The sequence below is a fragment of the Podarcis erhardii genome, assembly GCF_964252035.2.
Source record: "Podarcis erhardii genome assembly, chromosome: 11".
Classification (NCBI taxonomy): domain Eukaryota; kingdom Metazoa; phylum Chordata; class Lepidosauria; order Squamata; family Lacertidae; genus Podarcis; species Podarcis erhardii.
The window spans coordinates 17,342,970-17,363,824 of NC_138501.1; the positions used below are offsets into that span (position 1 = coordinate 17,342,970).

The 20,855-nt window shown below is 43.1% G+C and overlaps 1 protein-coding gene and 1 long non-coding RNA gene across 5 annotated transcripts in view; one reads left to right on the plus strand and one right to left on the minus strand.

Annotated features, from left to right (window-relative positions):
* The window catches only part of LOC309352203, a 35,862-nt gene extending 15,682 nt beyond the window's left edge, over positions 1 to 20,180 (minus strand). Inside the window, exons 1-3 of one of the 3 annotated variants that reach the window (XR_014161128.1) lie at positions 19,800 to 20,170; positions 19,444 to 19,489; positions 2,210 to 2,483 (exon numbers count right to left, since the gene is read on the minus strand). This is a non-coding gene — a long non-coding RNA (uncharacterized lncRNA). Of the gene's footprint in view, positions 1 to 2,209; positions 2,484 to 19,443; positions 19,490 to 19,799 lie in introns of all 3 variants that reach the window. The other 2 variants (XR_014161129.1, XR_014161127.1) reach the window with 2 other exon arrangements.
* The window catches only part of DTWD2 (DTW domain containing 2), a 766,281-nt gene that overhangs the window by 84,864 nt on the left and 660,562 nt on the right, over positions 1 to 20,855 (plus strand). Inside the window, exons 5-6 of one of the 2 annotated variants that reach the window (XR_014161118.1) lie at positions 6,094 to 6,222; positions 9,726 to 13,232. Coding sequence is in view for 1 of the 2 variants with exons in the window: in XM_081880576.1 (XP_081736702.1) it covers positions 6,094 to 6,222; positions 9,726 to 9,896 (300 nt within the window). In the remaining variant the exon portion in view is untranslated. Of the gene's footprint in view, positions 1 to 6,093; positions 6,223 to 9,725; positions 13,623 to 20,855 lie in introns of those variants that run through there. The other variant, XM_081880576.1, reaches the window with a different exon arrangement.

Below are 20,855 nucleotides of genomic sequence, written 5' to 3' on the forward strand. Positions count from 1 at the left end.
TGGGAGTTTTCCGTCATGTGTGGTTTTCCTTTCTCATTCTCCCCCCCCCCCCCGCTTGGATGTTTTGTTTAGCATCCAGCAGCGCTTGGAGGATCTCAAAAGCTTATTATTTGGTGACATTTCAGATGATGGTAATGAAAGTTTTACCCTACAGTGATTTTCTCATTTATTTTAATAACTTAGCATTCTTTTGTGGCAGTGGGTCTGAAATACATGCAGGTTGCAGGGTAGGGTGGGGTGGAGGGAGAGACGCTCCGTATCTACAATAGGATATCTGTACACACATGCATAAGAGGGACGCGGGTGGTGCTGTGGTCTAAACCACAGAGCCTAGGGCTTGCCGATCGGAAGGTCGGCGGTTCGAATCCCCACGACGGGGTGAGCTCCTGTTGCTCGGTCCCTGCTCCTGCCAATCTAGCAGTTCGAAAGCATGTCAAAGTGCAAGTAGATAAATAGGTACCGCTCCAGCAGGAAGGTAAACGGCGTTGTTGCTTGGTTCGCCAGAAGCGGCTTAGTCATGCTGGCCACATGACTGTACGCCGGCTCCCTCGGCCAATAAAGCAAGATGAGCGCCACAACCCCAGAGTCATCCGCGACTGGACTTAACGGTCAGGGGTCCCTTTACCTTTTACACACATGCATAAAGAGCATCATGTCATAGGTTGTGTTATTGAAGACATAGGATTATTTTTTGGAAGGAGAATATGGTTGTATTGTAGCTGTTGGGTGCTTTAAATCACAAAAAACCAGTTTATCTGTTTCAGTTGTGCTTTTTAAGATCTCTTTCAGGTGAGCATCTTTTACTGCTTATTTTGAAAATGTTTTATCTAGTTTTTATCTTTGTTCTTTAGACATTTTTCTTTTCGTGGGGGGGGTGGTGGTGGACTATTTCTTTCAGCTACAGTTGATATGTCCTTATAATATGCAGGTCATGTTGGAGGAATTTTTATTCTAAAAAGCAGTATATATATGTGTGAGTCATCATAACAATAGTAGTAGTAATAATAATAACTTCTAAGATTGCTGAGCTTTTTCTATGTTGTGACTGTCAAAATGATCTCTAGTGACTGTTAGGAAAGAAGTAGGATGGAGGAAAGTGTTTGATTAAGGACCTGGAGGAGTTGAGTCCGTTGTTCTGAATTTGGGGCTGGTAGGACTCGGGTGGCGCTGTGGGTTAAACCACAGAGCCTAGGACTTGCCGATCAGAAGGTCAGTGGTTTGAATCCCCGCGACGGGGTGAGCTCCCGTTGCTCGGTCCCTGCTCCTGCCAACCTAGCAGTTCAAAAGCACGTCAAAGTGCAAGTACATAAATAGGTACCGCTCCAGTGGGAAGGTAAACGGCATTTCTGTGCGCTGCTCTGGTTCGCCAGAAGCGGCTTAGTCATGCTGGCCACATGACCCAGAAGCTGTATGCCGGCTCCCTCGGCCAATAAAGCGAGATGAGCGCCGCAACCCCAGAGTCGGCCACGACTGGACCTAATGGTCAGGGGTCTCTTTACCTTTACCTTTAACCAAGAGGAAAAGGGGCAAGGCAGCAGGAGGGTTGGTCTGGTATAGCCAACACAGCAAAGACAATCGGCCACTGTGTTTGTGCTTCCTTCCTGCCCATCTTACTCTTCTTGGTTACTAACAGTGATCCCCCACATTGGGAAGCCAGGCAAACAATACTGCTCTATGGCTGCTACTTTTAGAGACCCTAGTTAGTCTCCCTCCCCCCTTCAGTGGCAATGGTTGCCACAAAATCCTCTCCCCCCCCCCATTCTTTTCCCTCTTCTTTTTGTAACTGTGGCTGTGTTGTGGTGGTCGTGTACACACGACTCCCAGAGGCACGACACTCTGGGGAAATGAACATGGCAGCCACAACAGTTTGGAACTTTTTCTGCAGCATACACACTCTATAAAACACTCTATTAAAAAATAAAATAAAAATCTGTGGAGGGAAAAGACATTGCAGCAACTGCAACTGATAGCCATTGTCGTTTGGAGGCCTGTATACACTATGGATGCCTTTATCTGCACTCCATAATTGTGTCCTAGCAAACACCCCCAAACTGTCAAAGCAGTGAACCTGTCACACTTATCAGGCATCATCAGCAAGTTATAAGTATCAAACACTTAATAAAAGCTAAAAAACCCTTTTAAGAGTAGTTTATAAATTCACCTGTGAGCTTCACTTGTTGGCAGTGGAAATAAACATTGGCTGATTTACCTGAAGCCCACGCAGCCAGCATATCTCTTGTGTATTTTCTGTTCCTTCAGTGTTCCTGGATGTTTTTCATCTGTAAGTGTGGACTGTGATGGTTTCTTTGGTTGCTGCTCAACACTCACTCGACCTTGGATGTTTTTATCACCAACCTCTCTAATCATTTTCATTGAAAACCGTCATTGATTTTGCCTGCCAAGCTTTCCCCCTTGTCAAACATCTGAAGAGTTCTGAGAAGTCTGTCCTTTAAGTATTATTTCCAGGTTATTTCCAGATTGTTCTGTTTGAAATTTAAAATTAAAACAATAGAGTTTTATCACCCCAATTCACTTCATAGCATTGATCATACTCAGAAAGTGATCCTTATAAAACAGCCCGAGGAAGGAACGGCGTTCATTTTTTCCATGCTACAAGTACAGCCAAGGGGAAATAATAAGGTAATCTCTGAGGAAAAATATGTTATATCTGTGTAGAGCGAGAAATTAAATTAGTAAATCAATCATAAACCTGAGAAGGAGGCTTACTATTAGTGTTCTGTGGGGAAATAAAAACTTTGTTGGTAGAATCGTTATCGTAAGCTGCCCAGGGAACTTCATTATTGGGTGGCATAGAAATACCATTAATAAATAAATGCTGCTAAGCCAGGTAACAAAATGCTTCACATGGTCAGACACCCCTTCTGAACACAACACCACAGTGCAACTTGATACTCGATCTTCGGTTGGCTGCAGCTTTATTCAGTTCCCTAATGGGATTAGAAATCCCCTGCCCTGTTTGGGCATTCAGTTTCCATGTGTGATTGGAATGGTGTGAGGACAAACTGGCCAACTGCCCTCTGCGCCACCTCTCCATGCCTATCGCCACTAACCTCCATGCAATGGAGGGTGAATTTCTGCAGCAGGGAGCTCCTGATGTAGCTGTCAGGAGCTCATCCTACACTATAATAATAATAATAATAATAATAATAATAATAATAATAATAATAATTTATTAGTACCCCACCCATCTGGCTGGGTTTCCCCAGCCACTCTGGGCGGCTTCCACAGAGACCAAAATACACTAAAATGTCACACATTAAAAACTTCCCTGAACAGGGCTGCCTTCAGATGTCTTCTGAATGTCAGGTAGTTGTTTATTTCCTTGACATCTTATGGGAGGGCGTTCCACAGGGCGGGCGCCACTACCGAGAAGGCCCTCTGCCTGGTACCCTGTAGCTTTGCTTCTCGCAATGAGGGAACCGCCAGAAGGCCCTCGGCGCTGGACCTCAGCGTCCGGGCAGAATGATGGGGGTGGAGACGCTCCTTCAGGTATACTGGGCCGAGGCCGTTTAGGGCTTTAAAGGTCAACACCAACACTTTGAATTGTGCTTGGAAAGGTACTGGGAGCCAATGTAGGTCTTTCAAGACCAGTGTTATGTGGTCTCGGCGGCCGCCCCCAGTCACCAGTCTAGCTGCCGCATTCTAGATTAGTTGTAGTTTCCGGGTCACCTTCAAAGGTAGCCCCACGTAGGACCCTGGCAGAGACACATGCCCAACTGGCATGTTCTCTCCCTCCTGTTCGATCGTTCAGGAGCTTCAGAAGCTTTCTTCAGCCCGAACATCACAGCGACCGATGCCAACAGACATTGGCACACTTAGGGATCCGCAGAGATTGCGCAGCTTGTATATACAGACCTCAGCAACTCTGCATTGTGGCTAATCTACTTTATTTACATATAAACACACGGAGCACTGCATCGGACAGCAAAGAGCACTAGCATCAGACAGCAAAGAGAAAAAGACCAAAGGACAATAGTCCCACTTCACGGAACACAGTAACACAAACATCCTGTCTCTGTCACTTCCCACTTTGTGGAGTCAAAACATACACCGTCATGTGAAAGACACCAATCCCATGACTGCAACCATGGAGCAGAAATTCTAACATCAGCCACCCTGCATGGTTGAGAACCCTGATCATGCATGAAATACTGCAATAATGGAGGGACAGTGGTGCCGAGCATATCCACACTCTCATGTGTGGGGAAGCTGAATGCCTGAATAGGGCTTACCTTGATTATGATTCTACAGCCTTCTTATATGTTGTACCTTAGATCTGCTATCAGTTACTGCTTTTGGGCAGGAAGTGAATATAGCATGTGCAGAATTGCAGTGTCCATTGCCTAAATGCTCAAGAGATCTCCCCCACCTTTGATACCCTTATGAAACAGACTTGGATATCAAACAGGAATCCATAGCGATTTAATAGGTACGATCTGATCCGCACCACACATTTAAAACAGATCCAGTGCATGTTTAAACCATGTGATTTCTCCCAAAGAATCTTGGGAACTGTAATTTCAGGGTGCTGGGAATTTTATCTCTGTGGTGAGGAAACGGCACTTTTCTGTAATCTCAGGATTTTTGGGGAAGTCATGTGCTATTAAATCACCACCTTTCTTCTCCATATCTGGTACAGTGGAACCTCAGTTTTGGGGCATCTCGGAAGTCAAACGTTTCGGCTTTTGAATGCCGAAAACCTGGAAGTAACTGCTTTGGTTTTCAAACGCTTTTTGGAATCTGAAAGTGCCACACGGCTTCCCTATTGAGTTTTCCGGACGTAAATGATTCTGGAAATGCAGGCTTCGGTTTCCAAACGTTTCAGAAGTCAAATGGTCTTCTGGAAAGGATTACGTTCGAAAACCGAGGTTCCGCTGTATTGGAAAGGGGTGTTGGAGGTGGGTGCTGTACTAAGGAAGTATTCGTGAAAAAAGGAGTCTCTCCAGGATGAAGTGTTAAGAAAAATTTCAAAGGCATTGGATTTTGCATGTGTCTTGACTCTTCAGACTCACTCTGTATCAACTCTTTTATCATCATTGATATGAATATTAAGAGGATGTGCTACTTTGGCTTTCCATCCAAAGCCATTCCATGCTATTATGTCTGAATCTGAAGGATCATAATGAATAATGTCTGAATACTATCACAAAGGCTACTGTGTCATTTTTCAGAGGCTGTTTATAAATCCAGTGAAAGCCTGTGCAGCTGATAAAACACACAGCCTAATGGGAGATTAACATTTTTCTTTCCTGAAAAATGTTTAAACATATGTGATAGTGTGAAGTGCTTATCACTTAAGGCAGAACTAATTAATCAACTTAAAGTATTTTTAAAGTCTGCAGATATATATTAAAACTCTCCAATAAATCACATGAATTCGTTTTTTTATTGTACCTTTTTATAACAGTGTACTAATTTTCATTTATAAAATATTTTGCAAGTACATTTTTAAAAATTAACCCTATACAGTATTTTAAAATGGTTTAGGTTTTTAAAAAAGTTTTTACTGTGAAATATAACACATGAACAAATACAATGGCAGGATTTAAATCAATATAGGAAATGATAATGGTATAGCAGATTCAAACCAGAGTTTCAGAATCACATTTTTCAAAAACATTATTATGCTGACTTTTTTTATTTATATAAAGTATTTTTAGACTGCTGTTCAGCAAAGCTTCATAAACAGCTGTGCTAAGTGTAAAGACCAAATTTATTCTAAATTCTGTTTGCGTTACTATTGAATATATAACTATTTTTAAAGATTATTAGTGAATTATAACAAAAAAATGTTGCACTATAGCAGGCATAGGCAAACCTGGCCCTCCAGATGTTTTGGGACTACAGTTCCCATCATCCCTGACCACTGGTCCTGTTAGCTAGGGATCATGGGAGTTGTAGGCCAAAAACATCTGGAGGGCTGAGTTTGCCTATGCCTGCACTATAGTGTATACCTATGATAATTCTCAACTGCTACAAAGTATAATGGTGCATATTTTAAGGACTGCTTTTCAAAATAAAGGGCTCTTATAATAGCTTGTTCCTTTAATCTACAATTGTTGTTGTTTTCAGGTGCAGCTGAGAACTAGCCTTTCAAGTCAGTATGTAATTCGTACCCAGCCTACAAATGCATGCCTGTCAACACTTGAATGTGCAGCTATTTCCCTGGCCATCATGGAGAAGAATGATGGTATTAAAGAAGTAGGTAATTTTACTCTGCTAATGGAATAATAGGGTGAGAACACGGCTATTTCACAAGGCTGTTTCACAAACAGGGCTGTATTTATTGGCCAAGGACCATATACCATGCATATTTATAGTTGCAAGTTGTTAACTTCAGAGATTTAACAAAAGGAAGAAGCAAAGTTCTCCTAAGCATTTTGCACTTTCTTGCATGCCATACATCAACATCTGTCAAAAGCAGCTACATAAGTACTGCTTTTGGGATACTTCATTCCATACATTTAACTATGTTCTAAGTAAAGTTGCAACCCTAATCCCATTTACCTGGGAGTAAGGCCAGTTGAATTCAGTAGAACTTACTCTGAAGTAGACATAGTTAGGATTATGGTGCAAATCACATCTTTTTTAAACAATGTTTTTAAAAGTCAGCAAAAATATTTATAGGTTCTAACGTGAATCACAGTCATATGTATAGCACCAAATTTAGACCCTTGGTTCTTTGTTCTTCTGACACTGGCTATTTACAAAAGCAGAATAAAGGTATTAGTGTTGTTAGACTGAAAAGTGTGCCACTCCTCTTTCCCCTCTGAGGTTACATAACTCCTTTTCTCCTTTTCTTTTCATAACGTTTCATGCCGAAACAAAGGTTGTTGAAGTCAGGCTAAGCAATTATCTTCTTTCACGGTAATGAAATACATAAATGTTTATAAATAGGTTAAACAGCTACTCTGTGGTCCAAAGGCATCTGTGGTGAACCCCGAAGAATAATAAGTCACTGCCAATCCAATTTCAACCAAGCAATTAATAACAATCATTCCTGCATGAGATACTCTGCAAAGATGACCTAAACAACCCTTGAAGTGAGCTTGAAGATTAAAATATATTTGTAAACTCATCCCAATGACTCGAAGCATTCTTCTAGCCTCAGCGTACGACCCACTGGGTTATTTCTATCTACTAATCAGCTTAAAACTGTCAGATGTCATTATAAGAATTGGGAACATGACAGCTCTGGAGTTTAAGTTTATTCTACTGGGTCAAAGAACCAACAATAAGACATTAGCCTTTGCTGTGCAAGTGGATCTCCTGGGTCTGTGATGGAAGACTCTGTCAAGATTCTAAAACATCTCCAATACACTTTGGTAACTACTACTGGAAACGCTACATGATTGTTAGCACTCCAAATGAGAATCCTAAGAAGCAGTACCATAATGACTGTTTCTCATTGTGGGTTTTCAGAATAAACAGGCTTTGGGACAGGGCTCGGGAACCTTTACCCTCCATCTCCCATCAGCATCCATCACCATGGCCGGGGATAGGGAGAGCTGTCATCCAGCATTATTTTGGCAGCCACCACGCCTACCTGCCCTACACCTGACAGGTAAAGGTGTGACTCAGTTGAAAGTGGGGTTTACAGACTTTATCAATCACCTGATTGTCAGGCGTGGGGCAGCTTGGCTGGGACCGGAGTTTGTGATGCATGCAAAGCCTTGTACTTCTGCCGGTACAAAGCATTGTTCCCTGGCCTGCACAGCTTGATTTTAAACCATGTTGTCAAGGGGAAATGGGTCACCTGGTGATAATTGTGATGTCACGTGACTATAAACGTGACCCGTAGCTGATAAGGGAGATAAGGATCTGTGCCCCCCCCCCCTCCAGATCCAGTTCCTCACTCCTGGTCTTTAAATGAGTTTATGGCCTTCACAGCTATGGATACCCAATGTTAGGTACCATAACTTGCCAGGTTTCTGTTTCAAGCTACAGTGGAACCTTGTGTTACGCACCGCCCTCCTTACGAATGCTTCGGATTATGAGTTCTGCTAACCTGGAAGTGGGACGCGGGTGGCGCTGTGGGTTAAACCACAGAGCCTAGGACTTGCCGATCAGAAGGTTGGCAGTTCTAATCCCTGTGATGGGGTGAGCTCCCATTGCTCGGTCCCATCTCCTGCCAACCTAGCAGTTCAAAAGCATGTCAAAGTGCAAGTAGATAAATAGGTACCGCTCTGGCGGGAAGGTAAACAGCATTTCCATGCGCTGCTCTGGTTCACCCAAGGCGGCTTAGTCATGCTGGCCACATGACCCGGAAGCTGTCTGCGGACAAATGCCGGCTCCCTCGGCCAATAAAGTGAGATGAGCGCCGTAACCCCAGAGTTGGCCACGACTGGACCTAATGGTCAGGGGTCCCTTTACCTTTATCTTTAACCCGGAAGTAGATGCTCCCGGTTGCGAACTTTGCCCCAGGATGCAAGCGGAAGTCATGTGCCGGCGGTGCAGCAGCAGCGGGAGGCACCATTAGCGAAAGCGCACCTCATGTTAAGAATGGTTTCAGGTTGCAAACGGACCTCCGGAACAAATTAAGTTCGTAACCGGAGGTACCACTGTACTAAGATTTGTAGCCAACATTTGCTGAATTGTTAATGGGTACTGGCTTTTCAAACCTATCTGAATTGCATTTAGCAATGAAAAACATATTGTTAGTGAACCTCCCTGTATTTTGGTGTTTCTTTCCTCCCAGTTTTATGGAATCAAATATATCCTGTGTGTATTTGGAATATGAAGATGTACTAAATACTAGCACACTGTTTAACAGTCCTTTGCACATTCAGAGTAAGGGAGTGAGTGGCGCCATGATCTAAACCACTGAGTCTCTTGGGCTTGCTGATCGTAAGGTCGATGGTTTGAATCCCCGTGACAGGGTGAGCTCCTGTTGCTCTGTCCCAGCTTCTGCCAACCTAGCAGTTCAAAAGCACACCAGTGCAAGTAGATAAATAGGTACTGCTGCAGCAGAAAGGTAAATGGCATTTCCGTGCGCCCTGGCACTTGTCACGGTGTTCTGTTGCACCAGAAGTGGTTTAGTCATGCTGGCCACATGACCCAGAAAGCTGTCTGTGAATTAATGCCCACTCTCTCACCCTGAAAGAGAGATTAACTGCACTCCATAGTTACCTTTGATTGGATAGTTGACTTTGATTGGTCCAGGGGTCCTTTACCTTTACCTTTACATTCAGGGTTGATAAAGTTGCATGCAGTTCAGAACTCTTGCTACCCTTCTTGTATTTTAGCCTTTGCAAGAAAAAATGTAGTTTTCTGTTGTGTTTCCCCCGCCTCCACCTTCCCACTTTTACCTAGCACCAACACAATAGAGCCAAAATTAGCAACACAAAGAAATATGTCCAGGAAGCTTAGAGCACGACAACAACAAAAAGCATTGTATTAAGATCTGCAACTACTTTAAACAATGTGCTTGCAATTCTTCTGATCATTTTTATATCAAGCACACATTTCAGTATATTAAATATTTCATCTCAACATGTGATAAAATCCAGCCTGCAAGCTTGAGCATAATTCAGTGGAAGCTCCCTTTGAAATCAGTGTGAGTTCCAGTGTGCTCAGGAGTGGGATATCAGTCATTTACTTGGTGCAATGACAAGCCTGTGTTAACTCAAGATGAAATAATATCTGAAACCTATGTATAAAAGCTTTTTCTCTCTCTCTGTCTCCATCTGTCTCCTTTTTTCCAGACTGTCCTCCGTCCTCTTCAAGCCCTCTGCTCTTTCCAGCTTCAACACGGCGCCCAAGTTCATCACAGCAAGGAGCACCTTCTTAAGAATGGTTTATATGACAAGCCCATGCCAAAAAACAAACGCAAACTCAGAAGAATGGAGCTCTTAGTGAATAATGTTAAAATTTAGCAATGTCATGTAGAATTAGGTTTATTTTTTTTAAAAAGAAAGAATCCTTTAAAATGATGAAGTGGAGTTTGATATGGATTTAATCCAGACAATCATCTCTTTTGACAATGGACAAAGTTCAGGTGGCAACTTGCCAAGGAGTTCAAACATTATAATAATAATGAAAAGCAGAATGCCTGGACCATCAGGGAATAAACAAGAGATATCCGTCCCCCATACTCTCACCCCTGTTTATCAGTCTGTGATCTTTAGTATGGCTTCTTTATGGGAGGCTTTTGGCATTACTGCACAAGGAACGTAATTTTTTACAAGGCAGCGGTTAGAAGAGAAAATTCCAGTATGGGGATTTTGATTTGCAACAACAGTGGGAATGAAATAATAATTTAAACATTTTTTTCCGTTTAATTTCTTGTTCTGATTAAACAATATATCATATAAACCTTTATGTCCAGTTCACATTGCGAGATGTCGGTAAGAACAGACTAGTAAATGTGATCATTGGAGAACAAGGTATTTTGTCCTGTCACTCAGGAGAGCAATTACACAGTGCAATACACTTGTATGTGATTAGCATGTACATTGTCAAGGGAGAAGGCATCTCCAAAACATGCAGTGGATGTGAGCTAGAAAGCTGCAGCCAACCATAGATGATGATTAGGAGCTTAACCATGATCAGGCAATACACTAAGCCAAATCTTGGTTTAGCTGCTGCACGGAGCTAGAAGGCAACAGAGAGCAGCAAAGCGGGTGCAAATATCACTCCAGGAGCCTGCATGCTTCTGCAGTCCTGATCACCCATCGTTTGGCTTCCTGTGAGTTGCAACTTGTGTTTCCTACAGCCTGGCCGCAGTAATCCATGCTTGAAGAACCTCACAATGAGATTGCTACAATGCACTTTACATGAGCTACCATGAAGACAATCTGATAGCCTCACCTCATGCAAAATACAGCTAATGCAAAACAGCCTAGCTGTTGAGCAAGTCAGCTAGATGGGACCAGGAGGCACTGATCCTTAGAGCTCTTCACTGCCCACCTTTGACCTACCAGGACAAATTTAGGACATAGGTACTGATACATAAAAAAGCATCTCCCCAATATCTGCTAGCCTGTGTTCTTAGCTTGGCAGATAAGGCCCTCTTCATGATCCTACTAGTTGATATGGCCTGTGGGGCCGTTGTCTGAGACAGGGACTTCACAGTGGTGGCTCCCTGACTGTGGAATTCCTCCCCAGGGAAGTGCAGTTGCGCCTCACAATGTTAACATTCAGATGTCAATTTAAAACCAATTCATCTGTGCATTTGGGCAACAAACTCTCTGGGATTCATCAGTTTTGTTATTAATACCGATTTTTAATATCGTTTTTAAGGTTTGTAATTTTTAGTTAATTATTAATTATTGACTGTGTTTTTTACGTTGTGCACTGCCCCAAGAGCCTTTAGAAAGAAAGGTGGTGTATAAGTGTAAATAAATAATAATAATTGGTGGTATCTGACAAAGTAGTTCCATTAATGCAAGGACTTTGGGCTCCACGAAGGAACTGTGCCTCACGTCTTTCTTGCACCCCACATGCGCCACCTAGATGCGTTCTGGGGGTTCCCTCAACCCTCCAGAGCACATTTGGGGAGGGTATGCAGAGAGAGAAAGAGGAAGTTCAGTTGCACAAACGTAAATCCTTGCGCTGATGGACAGGGCCGTCTTACCCATAGGCGCTAGGGGTGCGGGGCACCCAGGGGCCGGGCTCTCAGGGGCGCCAGGCCGAGAGTCCAGGGCCTGAGAGTTGAGTCTGGGGAAGAGCCCGTCCATCAGTCGGAGCACTGCAGCAGGCTGTTCTGCTACGGGCGGCTCTGCACAGCGAGTTCAGGGGAGACCAAGCCACCAAGAAGCTGAGGCAGCCGGTCACTTCCGCCCTCCTGCACGCCTGGGACTGAGCAACCGGGGGGGGGGCAGGCAGATCTTTGCACCCCGGCGCCGCATATGCTTAAGACAGCCCTGCTGACGGAACTACTTGGTTGGAAACCACCCAATACTTTTTAGTCATGTGTCAGGGATTGACATTTTATAGCAATGTTACTATTGTAACACAAAATGAATATGTGGAAGAAGAATGTCCTGAATCAATAATGTATGGTTGACTGTATTTTGTCTAGATGAAAGAAATTAAATCAATACTACTGAAAATATGGGTTGCAAGGAAACACTGTTAATGCTGACATAGAACATTCTTAACTGTAGATGTATCCTGGCTGCAGCAGTTGTTCCTGTGAAAGCAGCAGCAATTAAGCTTTGTAGCCAACATATTCCTCTTAATGGAGGATGCACTCGCTTCCTTTGATTAATTTTTCCTTGCTTCAGACTCATTAACGTAGTAGTATTTTCTTCTGTACCAAATATATTTTTCCCCCTTCAAGTTTTTAAGAAGAGAGGAAAATCTAATACCCTAAATTCACAGTTTAAAATGTCTTGGTATTATTAGTCAAATAACCTCTTCATTTATAATGCCACAGTGTGGATTTTTATTAAATGTGGATTAATGTTTCATGTATATGAAAGAGGTCTGTTTTGGCACCCTTTGCAAGTCTTCTTAATACGTTAGTATATTTTTACTTCTTTGGAACTACTCAAAAGAATGCTTTGTATAATGAGATCTTTTGGAATCTCAATCTTTTAATTTTGTTGAGGTTTTTGTACATTTAGAAGTGGCGCTCTTCCTGTTTGCCACATGGAATATAGCTGGATCAGCTTTCTTCATTGTTTCTCCTCTAATAATTAGTTCTATTAACTCTGTCTTATATCCATGTTTATTAAAAGTATAGCTCACTGGTTCCTACTGTTTTCAGGAAATGTTGAACTGCTTTTTGATTTATAAGTTACTAGCAGCCTTATACACAGCATTGTTGGGAAATTCTAAGAAACAAAAAATAAAAAAATGAGTGCAGTTGTGAAATAAGTGGTCAAAATCAGTGCAGTTTTGAAAGGTTCCATCCGCCATCTTGATTCAAAATGGCATTCAGTTGTAGCCAAATATAGACAGAGTTACTGCTCAGTGCATAAAGGCTCCTTCCATTCATTGATGGGACTCTGATCCAGTGGAGAATACTGCTGGAGAAGGGATAAGGAGCCTGATTCAAATTAGGTGCTTGCTGTAGCACTCTGGGGGGACTCTTAAAATGACTGAACACAAGCCAAAATGACCGGAAGAATCCAAAATCAGGAAGTCCAAAATTTTAATAAGGAATGAGGAAAATTTATAACTTATCTTAAAGACCATTGTAAACAGTTAAAATCACCAGTAGGGTTGGAATATCACTTGTAGTTTAAGGGTGAATCCTGGACACAGTGGAGATGTAAAAGATTTGGATCATCATAAAAGATGCAGGAAGAAATAATCAATAATCAAGACCCACAAAGGGAAGGATGGAAGTGCAGGAGGTTCCTAGGAATCCTGTTTTTATTATCTATGTTCAATATATGACTGTAAAATTTTGATCTGAAAAACCAAATAAATTTAAATAAAATAAAATTATTGAACACACATAACACCCAGCTTAAACACATATAGGCCTATCAAGATTAGTGACACAGTGTGTTTTATGGTTGATTGTGTTGTCTTCATTATTTACAGAAGAGCTTGTGTTCCTTGAGGAGTCAGGCTAAATGGACATCTGGGACACCTGTATAAGCCTTCCACTTCCTGTAACAGCCTTCCCGGGCATAAATGGGAAGGGAGAAGAAGGGCATAAATGGGAAGGGACCCTGTCCATTGACTGTGCAAATGTATTAAGCAATTTATTTGTCATACAATTTGGTCTTCAGTTTTGCGGTATCTTTTTTTAGTATTTCGGTTTATTTCTATTCCATTTGTTGATGACTCTTCCCCATTTGTTAAGAGAAAAACACTTCAGTCTGGCACTTGTCTTATTTTAGTTTATCTCTTTAGTATTTTTTATTCAGAAATTGTATTGAAAGAAAGCATCACGAAAGTCTGGACTTTTTACGGATGGAACAGTTTTAGGGTTTGTGGTATAAGTTTTCTGAGCAAGGATTGAGCTCTAACTTCACTTTTCCCTCTATTCCTCATTACTGTTAATTATCCAAATGAGAGAACTTACAATGAATTAATGTTGCATTTGAATACTTGAGTAATTTCCTCATGTTTCTTTTCTGTATGACATAGATGAGTTTTGTTATTGTGAGTACAAATTACATGAACCTTTTGTCAAATGTGAAGGCTCAGTGTGTTTCTTTAAAATGCTCAGAAGTTGCAATCAGAGAACTGACTACTTGCAAGTTATTTTAAGGAGACAAACTATTTTTTTTAAAAAAATGCATTGATACAAAACAAAGTAAAATTGACCTTGAAGCAAGTCTCACTGAATTTTGCAGGACTGCTAAGTGGACATCCATACAGTTGCACTAGCATGAATGTGATTTGTGATTATGCCTACTCAAGAACAGCAATGTGGCTTTGTCGTTCACCGCTCTGGGGAAGCTGTGTGGATTTGTTGCCTCTGTACTAGCAACAAGTGAACTCAGTTGTTCCTCTCTTTACCTCCTAGGCTAGTTTTGAGGATAGAACAGATTACAGTCATACGTTGGAAGTCGAACGGAATCCATTCCGGAAGTCCGTTCGACTTCCAAAACATTTGTAAACCAAAGTGCGGCTTCTGATTGGCTGCAGAAAGCTCCTGCAGCCAATTGGAAGCCACAGAAGCTCCGTTGAACGTTCAGCTTCCAAAAATAGTTTGCAGACCAGAACACTCACTTCTGGGTTTGCGGCGTTTGGGAGCCAAAACGTTTGGGAGCCAAAACGTTCAAGTACTAAGCTGTTCAGAAACCAAAGTACAGCCGTATTACCAGCTTTACCACCTGGACATCCTTAGCAAAAAGACATGGTACTGGTGTGTGTGTGTGTGTGTGTGTGTGTGTGTGTGTGTGTGTGTGTGTGTGTTTTAAGCAACATAACAATTTGTTGTTGTTGTTATTATTCATTTTATACCCTGTGGAACCCATTGGAGAATATTTAGCAGCAGTTAACATGAAGTGATTATCTGTCATTGAATAATCTGCACCTATCCTGTAACAACTTACTCTTGGCTACAAATGTTGTTGATCAAAATCTCCATTTGCCCAAGTCCAAATCCTGCTATATGTACCTGTATAGTCATTGTCTTGCCATTTAAATAAGATGTGGTAAAATTTCACTGAACTACAACTCCCATCAGTCCCTGCAAGCATGGGAGTTATAGTTCAGCAACTACTGGAAGGCCAAAGGCTCCCATGCCTGATTTAAATATTCAACTCCGTATTTGCTTCAAAGCACATTCTGTTAAGGACGTCACTGAAATCAACGTGCCTTTTAGGAGAGCAATTGGGTCACCAGCATTTTAGAAGAAAATTCCCCCCCCCCCCTTTCATTCAAACTGCTGCTTTGGATATGTGCAGGTATTAGACATGCATAAATACCTCATCCATGGTGTGTGGTGGTGGGGTTTAAGTGGAAGAAAATAAATGTTCATTTCTTGACTCTGTGCTCAGTTCAGGAGACAAAAGAAAATATGTTGACAGAGTATAACGGCAGAGTGGTTCCCGTTACGTTGGTGATTTCTACATGAAAATACCTAATACATAATTTAGAGACGGCAGAAGCAAGTGCCTGGGTGGCCAATGACTCCAATGAGAAAATCATGTTGGAACCAAAACATGCTATGTAAAATGCATGATAAGACTTAGTGCTCAATTTTAAATTTTAATTGACTTTGGTCGCATGAGGCAGGCCGATGTACAGTTAAGGTGAATTCCCAAACAGCTTTTTGACATGCCAGCTATTAGAAGTGTTGTAAGTAGTTCGTGGTAGTAAAGAAAAAAAGGGGTAGGTGGGGGAGAATCGAAGAAAGATGCACTAGTTAACCTGAAGTGATACCAAGTGGTCACTTGACATGAATAACAAGCCTTCATTTATAACATTAAGGCTATAGTGTGCAAATTTGGAGTCAGTGCTATTGAAACAAGTTTTAAAAATCTCCTTTTCAAGTAGAGATATTAAGAATTTAATGCCGCATGCATTTTTCTGAAGACCTGGAATGGTTGGCACTGCCGTCAGTATTGTGGGTAGAAGGCTGTGGCTTTCAAACTTTCTGCCTTCAAAGAACCCTTTCCACATCGGCTGGTCTGCCAAGGCACCCTTTAGCATCTGCCAACAAACTCTTGTATTGCAAAGAATTTTAAAGTATGCTCCAGTTCACAGAAGACAATGCCAAGTAACATCACCCTGCATAAATTGATGCATGGAGCATAAGAAAATGGTAGAATGCTGAGGAAAAATAGAAAAATGTGTTAAGCTAGTCCAAAATGGCGTGTCTCACAAATTGCCTGAATTTGGACAGTTCTTACTACTCATCTCCAGCTCATATTACAGGTGTAAATTCAGCCTGAGTATACCCAGAAGCACACCCAACCTTGTGTTTACATGTTACAGGGATAGATCCGTTGTTCAAAGAACTGTGTCTGCTGTTACTGATCTCACCGAAGAACCTCAAAGAAGCTTCTGAACGCTGCTTGCAAACAACAGGCATTTGAGATTGAACTGAAACATCAGACTGCCTTCATGGTTACAAGGAAATGTGCCAAAGAAACCTTAGCCCAGTTTTAAAATTTACAGCAGAATCTTTGTGTCTTTGGCATAAAGAAGATGAATAATATAGTATGTACTGCTTGTCTTAAATGCTTGTGGTGCTTCCCATACCTTATCTGAAAAATCCTTAGAACAACTTGGCAACTACTTCAAGACTAAAACTTCAAGATAATGGTTTGTCTGATCCAGTGAGTTTATGATGGAGTTGAAATACGAAATGTGCTCGCTTCATGCTCTTCAGCACGACATCAGACCAGCTATCAAACTGCTTAAAATATTGTTTCTACTTCCAAAGTTCAGAGGTGAACGTGGGGATATACTGCATGCAAGGGGGAGGTATCAGCAGCCTGAGGGAAAGGGAAAAGAATGGAGTATTCTGGAAGAGGGGAAGCGACTGACTGGAACACTGAACAGGAACACTTCACACCATAACCTTCCGTTGCAGCTCCTACTTGTTCAAATACAAATGTCTGTGTCAAGAGAATTCTCAGCATGAATATACTGGATGAACAAATAGATTGACCACTTGTGGTGTGTGCCCTCCCCCCCCAAAAAAAAATAATAATAATTGTGGCATTAAGGCATCTTTTACTCCTGATAATTGTTTCTCCCACAGTCTATAGAGGCAAAATTAGTAGTTACCAGATTCCTTCAAGATGAGGGGAGGGGGTTTCCTGGTTTTCTAGGCCTGTCTTGCCAGGATCCATGGTGTTGGTCAGTGAGCAATACTGAAAGCTGCCACAAGCCAGGCTTTATCATAAACATAAGGGAAGCTTGATAATGAGTCATAGAGTTGGAAGGGACCCTGAGGGTCATCTAGTCCAACCCCCTGCAATACAGGAATCTTTTGTCCAGTTTGGGTCTTGAACCCATGACCCTCAGATTCAGAGTCTCATATTCTACCAACCAAGCTAGGTCCTAGCTCTGAAAGTGTTCTGAAATTTTATTTTACTCACCAAAGCAAGTGTGATAGAAAGAACTCAAGAAAGAAAATACATTAATGTATTTTCTTGCACCGCAATAACATCTAGCACGCTCTCACCACTGTCCTGCTGCAAATATTATGAAGGTTGCTGTGCTTAGCAACTCTGTAACTCGAGGATTTGGGCTTCTGATATCCGCTGCCTCTTTTTTCATTAGTTATTTTAGCCTCAGCTTACAGCTGCGGGTTAGGCCTGGGAGTATTTAAGCAGAAGCACTGTCCATGTAGCGTTGACATGAAAGTGCTGCAATAGCAGGGCCTGTCAGAAACCAGCATTAAAGAAATATATGGGAGTCCAACTTGGAGAAACTTCTCTTCCTCTCTTTTTAAAAGTTCATTAAAGCATCTTAAGAAGTGTCAGCACAAAGCAGCAAGTTTAATGGGGCCATACAAAGCCCCTGCGATGCTCAACACAAGATTTAGAGGCAGCTCATCTCCCATTGTTCCTTACCTGCCAGTAAAATGTTTATAACTGCCAATTTATGAATGTATCAGCATCTTGCCAGAAACTAAATGTAAGGTGCTCAAGTCTCTCCTGCAACTGTTATTATACTCTAAGATAATTTTACACGATAATGATTCCACATGGCCCCAACGCATCACATTTCAGTACAGATCGGCTGTCAAATATACAGTGGCACCTCGGGTTAAGAATTTAATTCATTCCAGAGGTCCATTCTTAACCTGAAAGTGTTCTTAACCTGAGGTACCACTTCAGCTAATGGGGCCTCCTGCTGCCGCCACGCGATTTCTGTTCTCATCCTGAAGCAAAGTTCTTAATTGAGGTACTATTTCTGGGTTAGTGGAGTCTGTAACCTGAAGCGTCTGTAATCTGAAGTGTCTGTAACCCGAGGTACTCGGAAATGTCAAGTGATTTTGACCAGCAACAACAAAACCACAACTGGCAGGAGAAGAAGAGAAGCAGAAGAGAAGGAAATTTGCTCCATTGGTTGCCATCTTGAGTAAGTTATGTTCAAGATTCATTAAAGACAGGACCACTTCCGCACTGGACTCGTACTCAAGCGGCTGGAATCGAAAGACACATGTTCTCACTCCGCCCAGCCACTTTGCAAGGCTGGGATCTGATCAGATCCCCAGCCTTGCAAAGCAGTGCAGGGCTGGCTCAGGGAGGGCGGCATGACCATCGCACACATGCAAACGCGCACACACACACACTCCAAGGTGAAAAATGTGCCTGGGGTGATTTCCCCAGCACACACACACCCATGCTACGCCCCTGATGGGTGTTGTTGCCAGGCTGCTGAAGGCTACACCCCATCATCAGAAGAAGATGGCTTTATAGAGCTGTTAGGCATTCTCTCTTTTTGCTGTGCCCTGCAGATTGTGCCAGGAGTGGTTAGTGCAGCAGTTCAGTTGCCTGCTCTCGCTCCCCCTCTATGGCGTTTAGTAGCATCCTGACACATTAACGTAATGCAGGCGTCAGCAAACTTTTTCAGCAGGGGGCCGGTCCATTGTCCCTCAGACCTTGTGGGGGGCCGGACTATATTTTGAAGTGGAAAAAAATGAACAAATTCCTTTACCCCAAATATAACAGAGATGCATTTTAAATAAAAGCACACATTCTACTCATGTAAAAACACCAGGCAGACCCCACAAATACCCAGAGATGCATTTTAAATAAACACACACATTCTACTCATGTAAAATCACACTGATTCCTGGACCGTCCAGGGGCCGGATTGAGAAGGTGATTGGGCTGGATCCAGCCTCCAGGCCTTAGTTTGCCTACCCATGATGTAATGCATCATACTTTTCCAGACACAGAAATAAGTGACAGGGAATAAAGTTGCTAAATTTCTCTGTGTTAAGACACATGAGCAGGTTTACTTTTAAAAAGAAGAAGGTAAAGATATATAGCACCAGGGATAATATAATGGAATTGGTGGTGACAACTTGCTTTGGCCATCGCTCACCTCCTGGAAGAGCCCTTTGAATCATCCATGTGGCCACAATCTGAGTCTGTTGTAGAATAAGAGATGGGTGAAATATAGAGTGAATTAACTATTGAAATTCCAGATGGATTAACTCTAATGTTTAGCACCCTTCAAAGCTTTGCCTCCACACTTAGGGTTAACATCTGGAGTGTCATAGGCCAGGAGTCAGCTTCACCTGCTGAACTGCAGCCTGAAGGGGGAGTGACTCCACCTGCAGCTGATCAGCCTTCAGGGACACAGAGGAGAAGGTACTGATGAGAACCAGCTGGCTTCAGCCTTCTTAAGCAGAGCTTCCAGCAGCAGGCAGATGTTGGAAACAAGGTTTGTAGACCTACCTTGCTGCTTCCTGTTTGTCTTGACCCCAGATTTCCTGACCTCTGGATCATCTGACCACACGGATTGCTCTTCATCTGAACCTGGGACTGAACCTGACTTTGGATGCTGAATCTGCCTCCAGGTAAGTACAACTCAGAGACGCTTCTGTTTGGCTGGCTCCACTGAATTTTGCATGTTGTTGCTCAGCAATGTGACTATGACACGGAAGAGGGGTGAGGTCATGGCTCCAGCTCTGTTCACAACCTAGAATGTCCAGCTCCCACCACCCCCTTGGTGATATCTAAACAGAAGGCTACTAGAACATGTTGGGTCCATAACACTGGAGAAGTAGAATCATAAGGCATGTCCTGTTTGTATTAGACCAGGGGTCAGCAATTTTTTTTAGCCGTGGGCCGGTCTACTGTCCCTCAGACCTTGTAGCGGGCTGGAGAAGCAGCACGGGGGGGGGGGGGGCTGGATGGAAGAAGAGGCAAGGGGGGTAAGTAGTCCTCCCCAGCCCCAGCTGTTGCACTTACTTTCCCAGACCTGTGATCTGAGCACCCCTGGCCCCTTCCCCCTCTCTCCAGAAGGGGAAGTGGGATCCCTTCCCTGGTGCTTCAGCCTCAAGGACTTTCACCGGGCGCATCCTTCGGTGGTGGGCTGTGCTCAGGTTTGCTGGGAGCTGGCCCGCCAGGCTGGGACTTATTGCAGCGGCTCTCTGGCTTCGCCCCTTCGCTCCGCACCCAGCCTCTCCCGCGGGGCTGGAGTTCACCTGGGCTCGCTGGGCGGTGCACTCTCAGTGCAGAGTGCCTCTGCAGCGGTGGCGGGAACAGTGGCGGTGGCTCCTCCTCATGCTCTTTCCCCTGGGCTCCCGCAGGCAGGATGGTGGCTGTAGACCGGCAGCCCTCGGCGGGCCACAGGGCGGGTCCAAAGCTGGTACGTGGGGGGGGGGGGATGGTGCAACAATAAATATGGTGGCACAAAAAAATAATGAACAAAATCCCCATGGCCCACACTGATCCACAGACCGTTTGCAGGCTGGATCCTGAAGGCAATTGGGCCAGATCCGGCCTGTA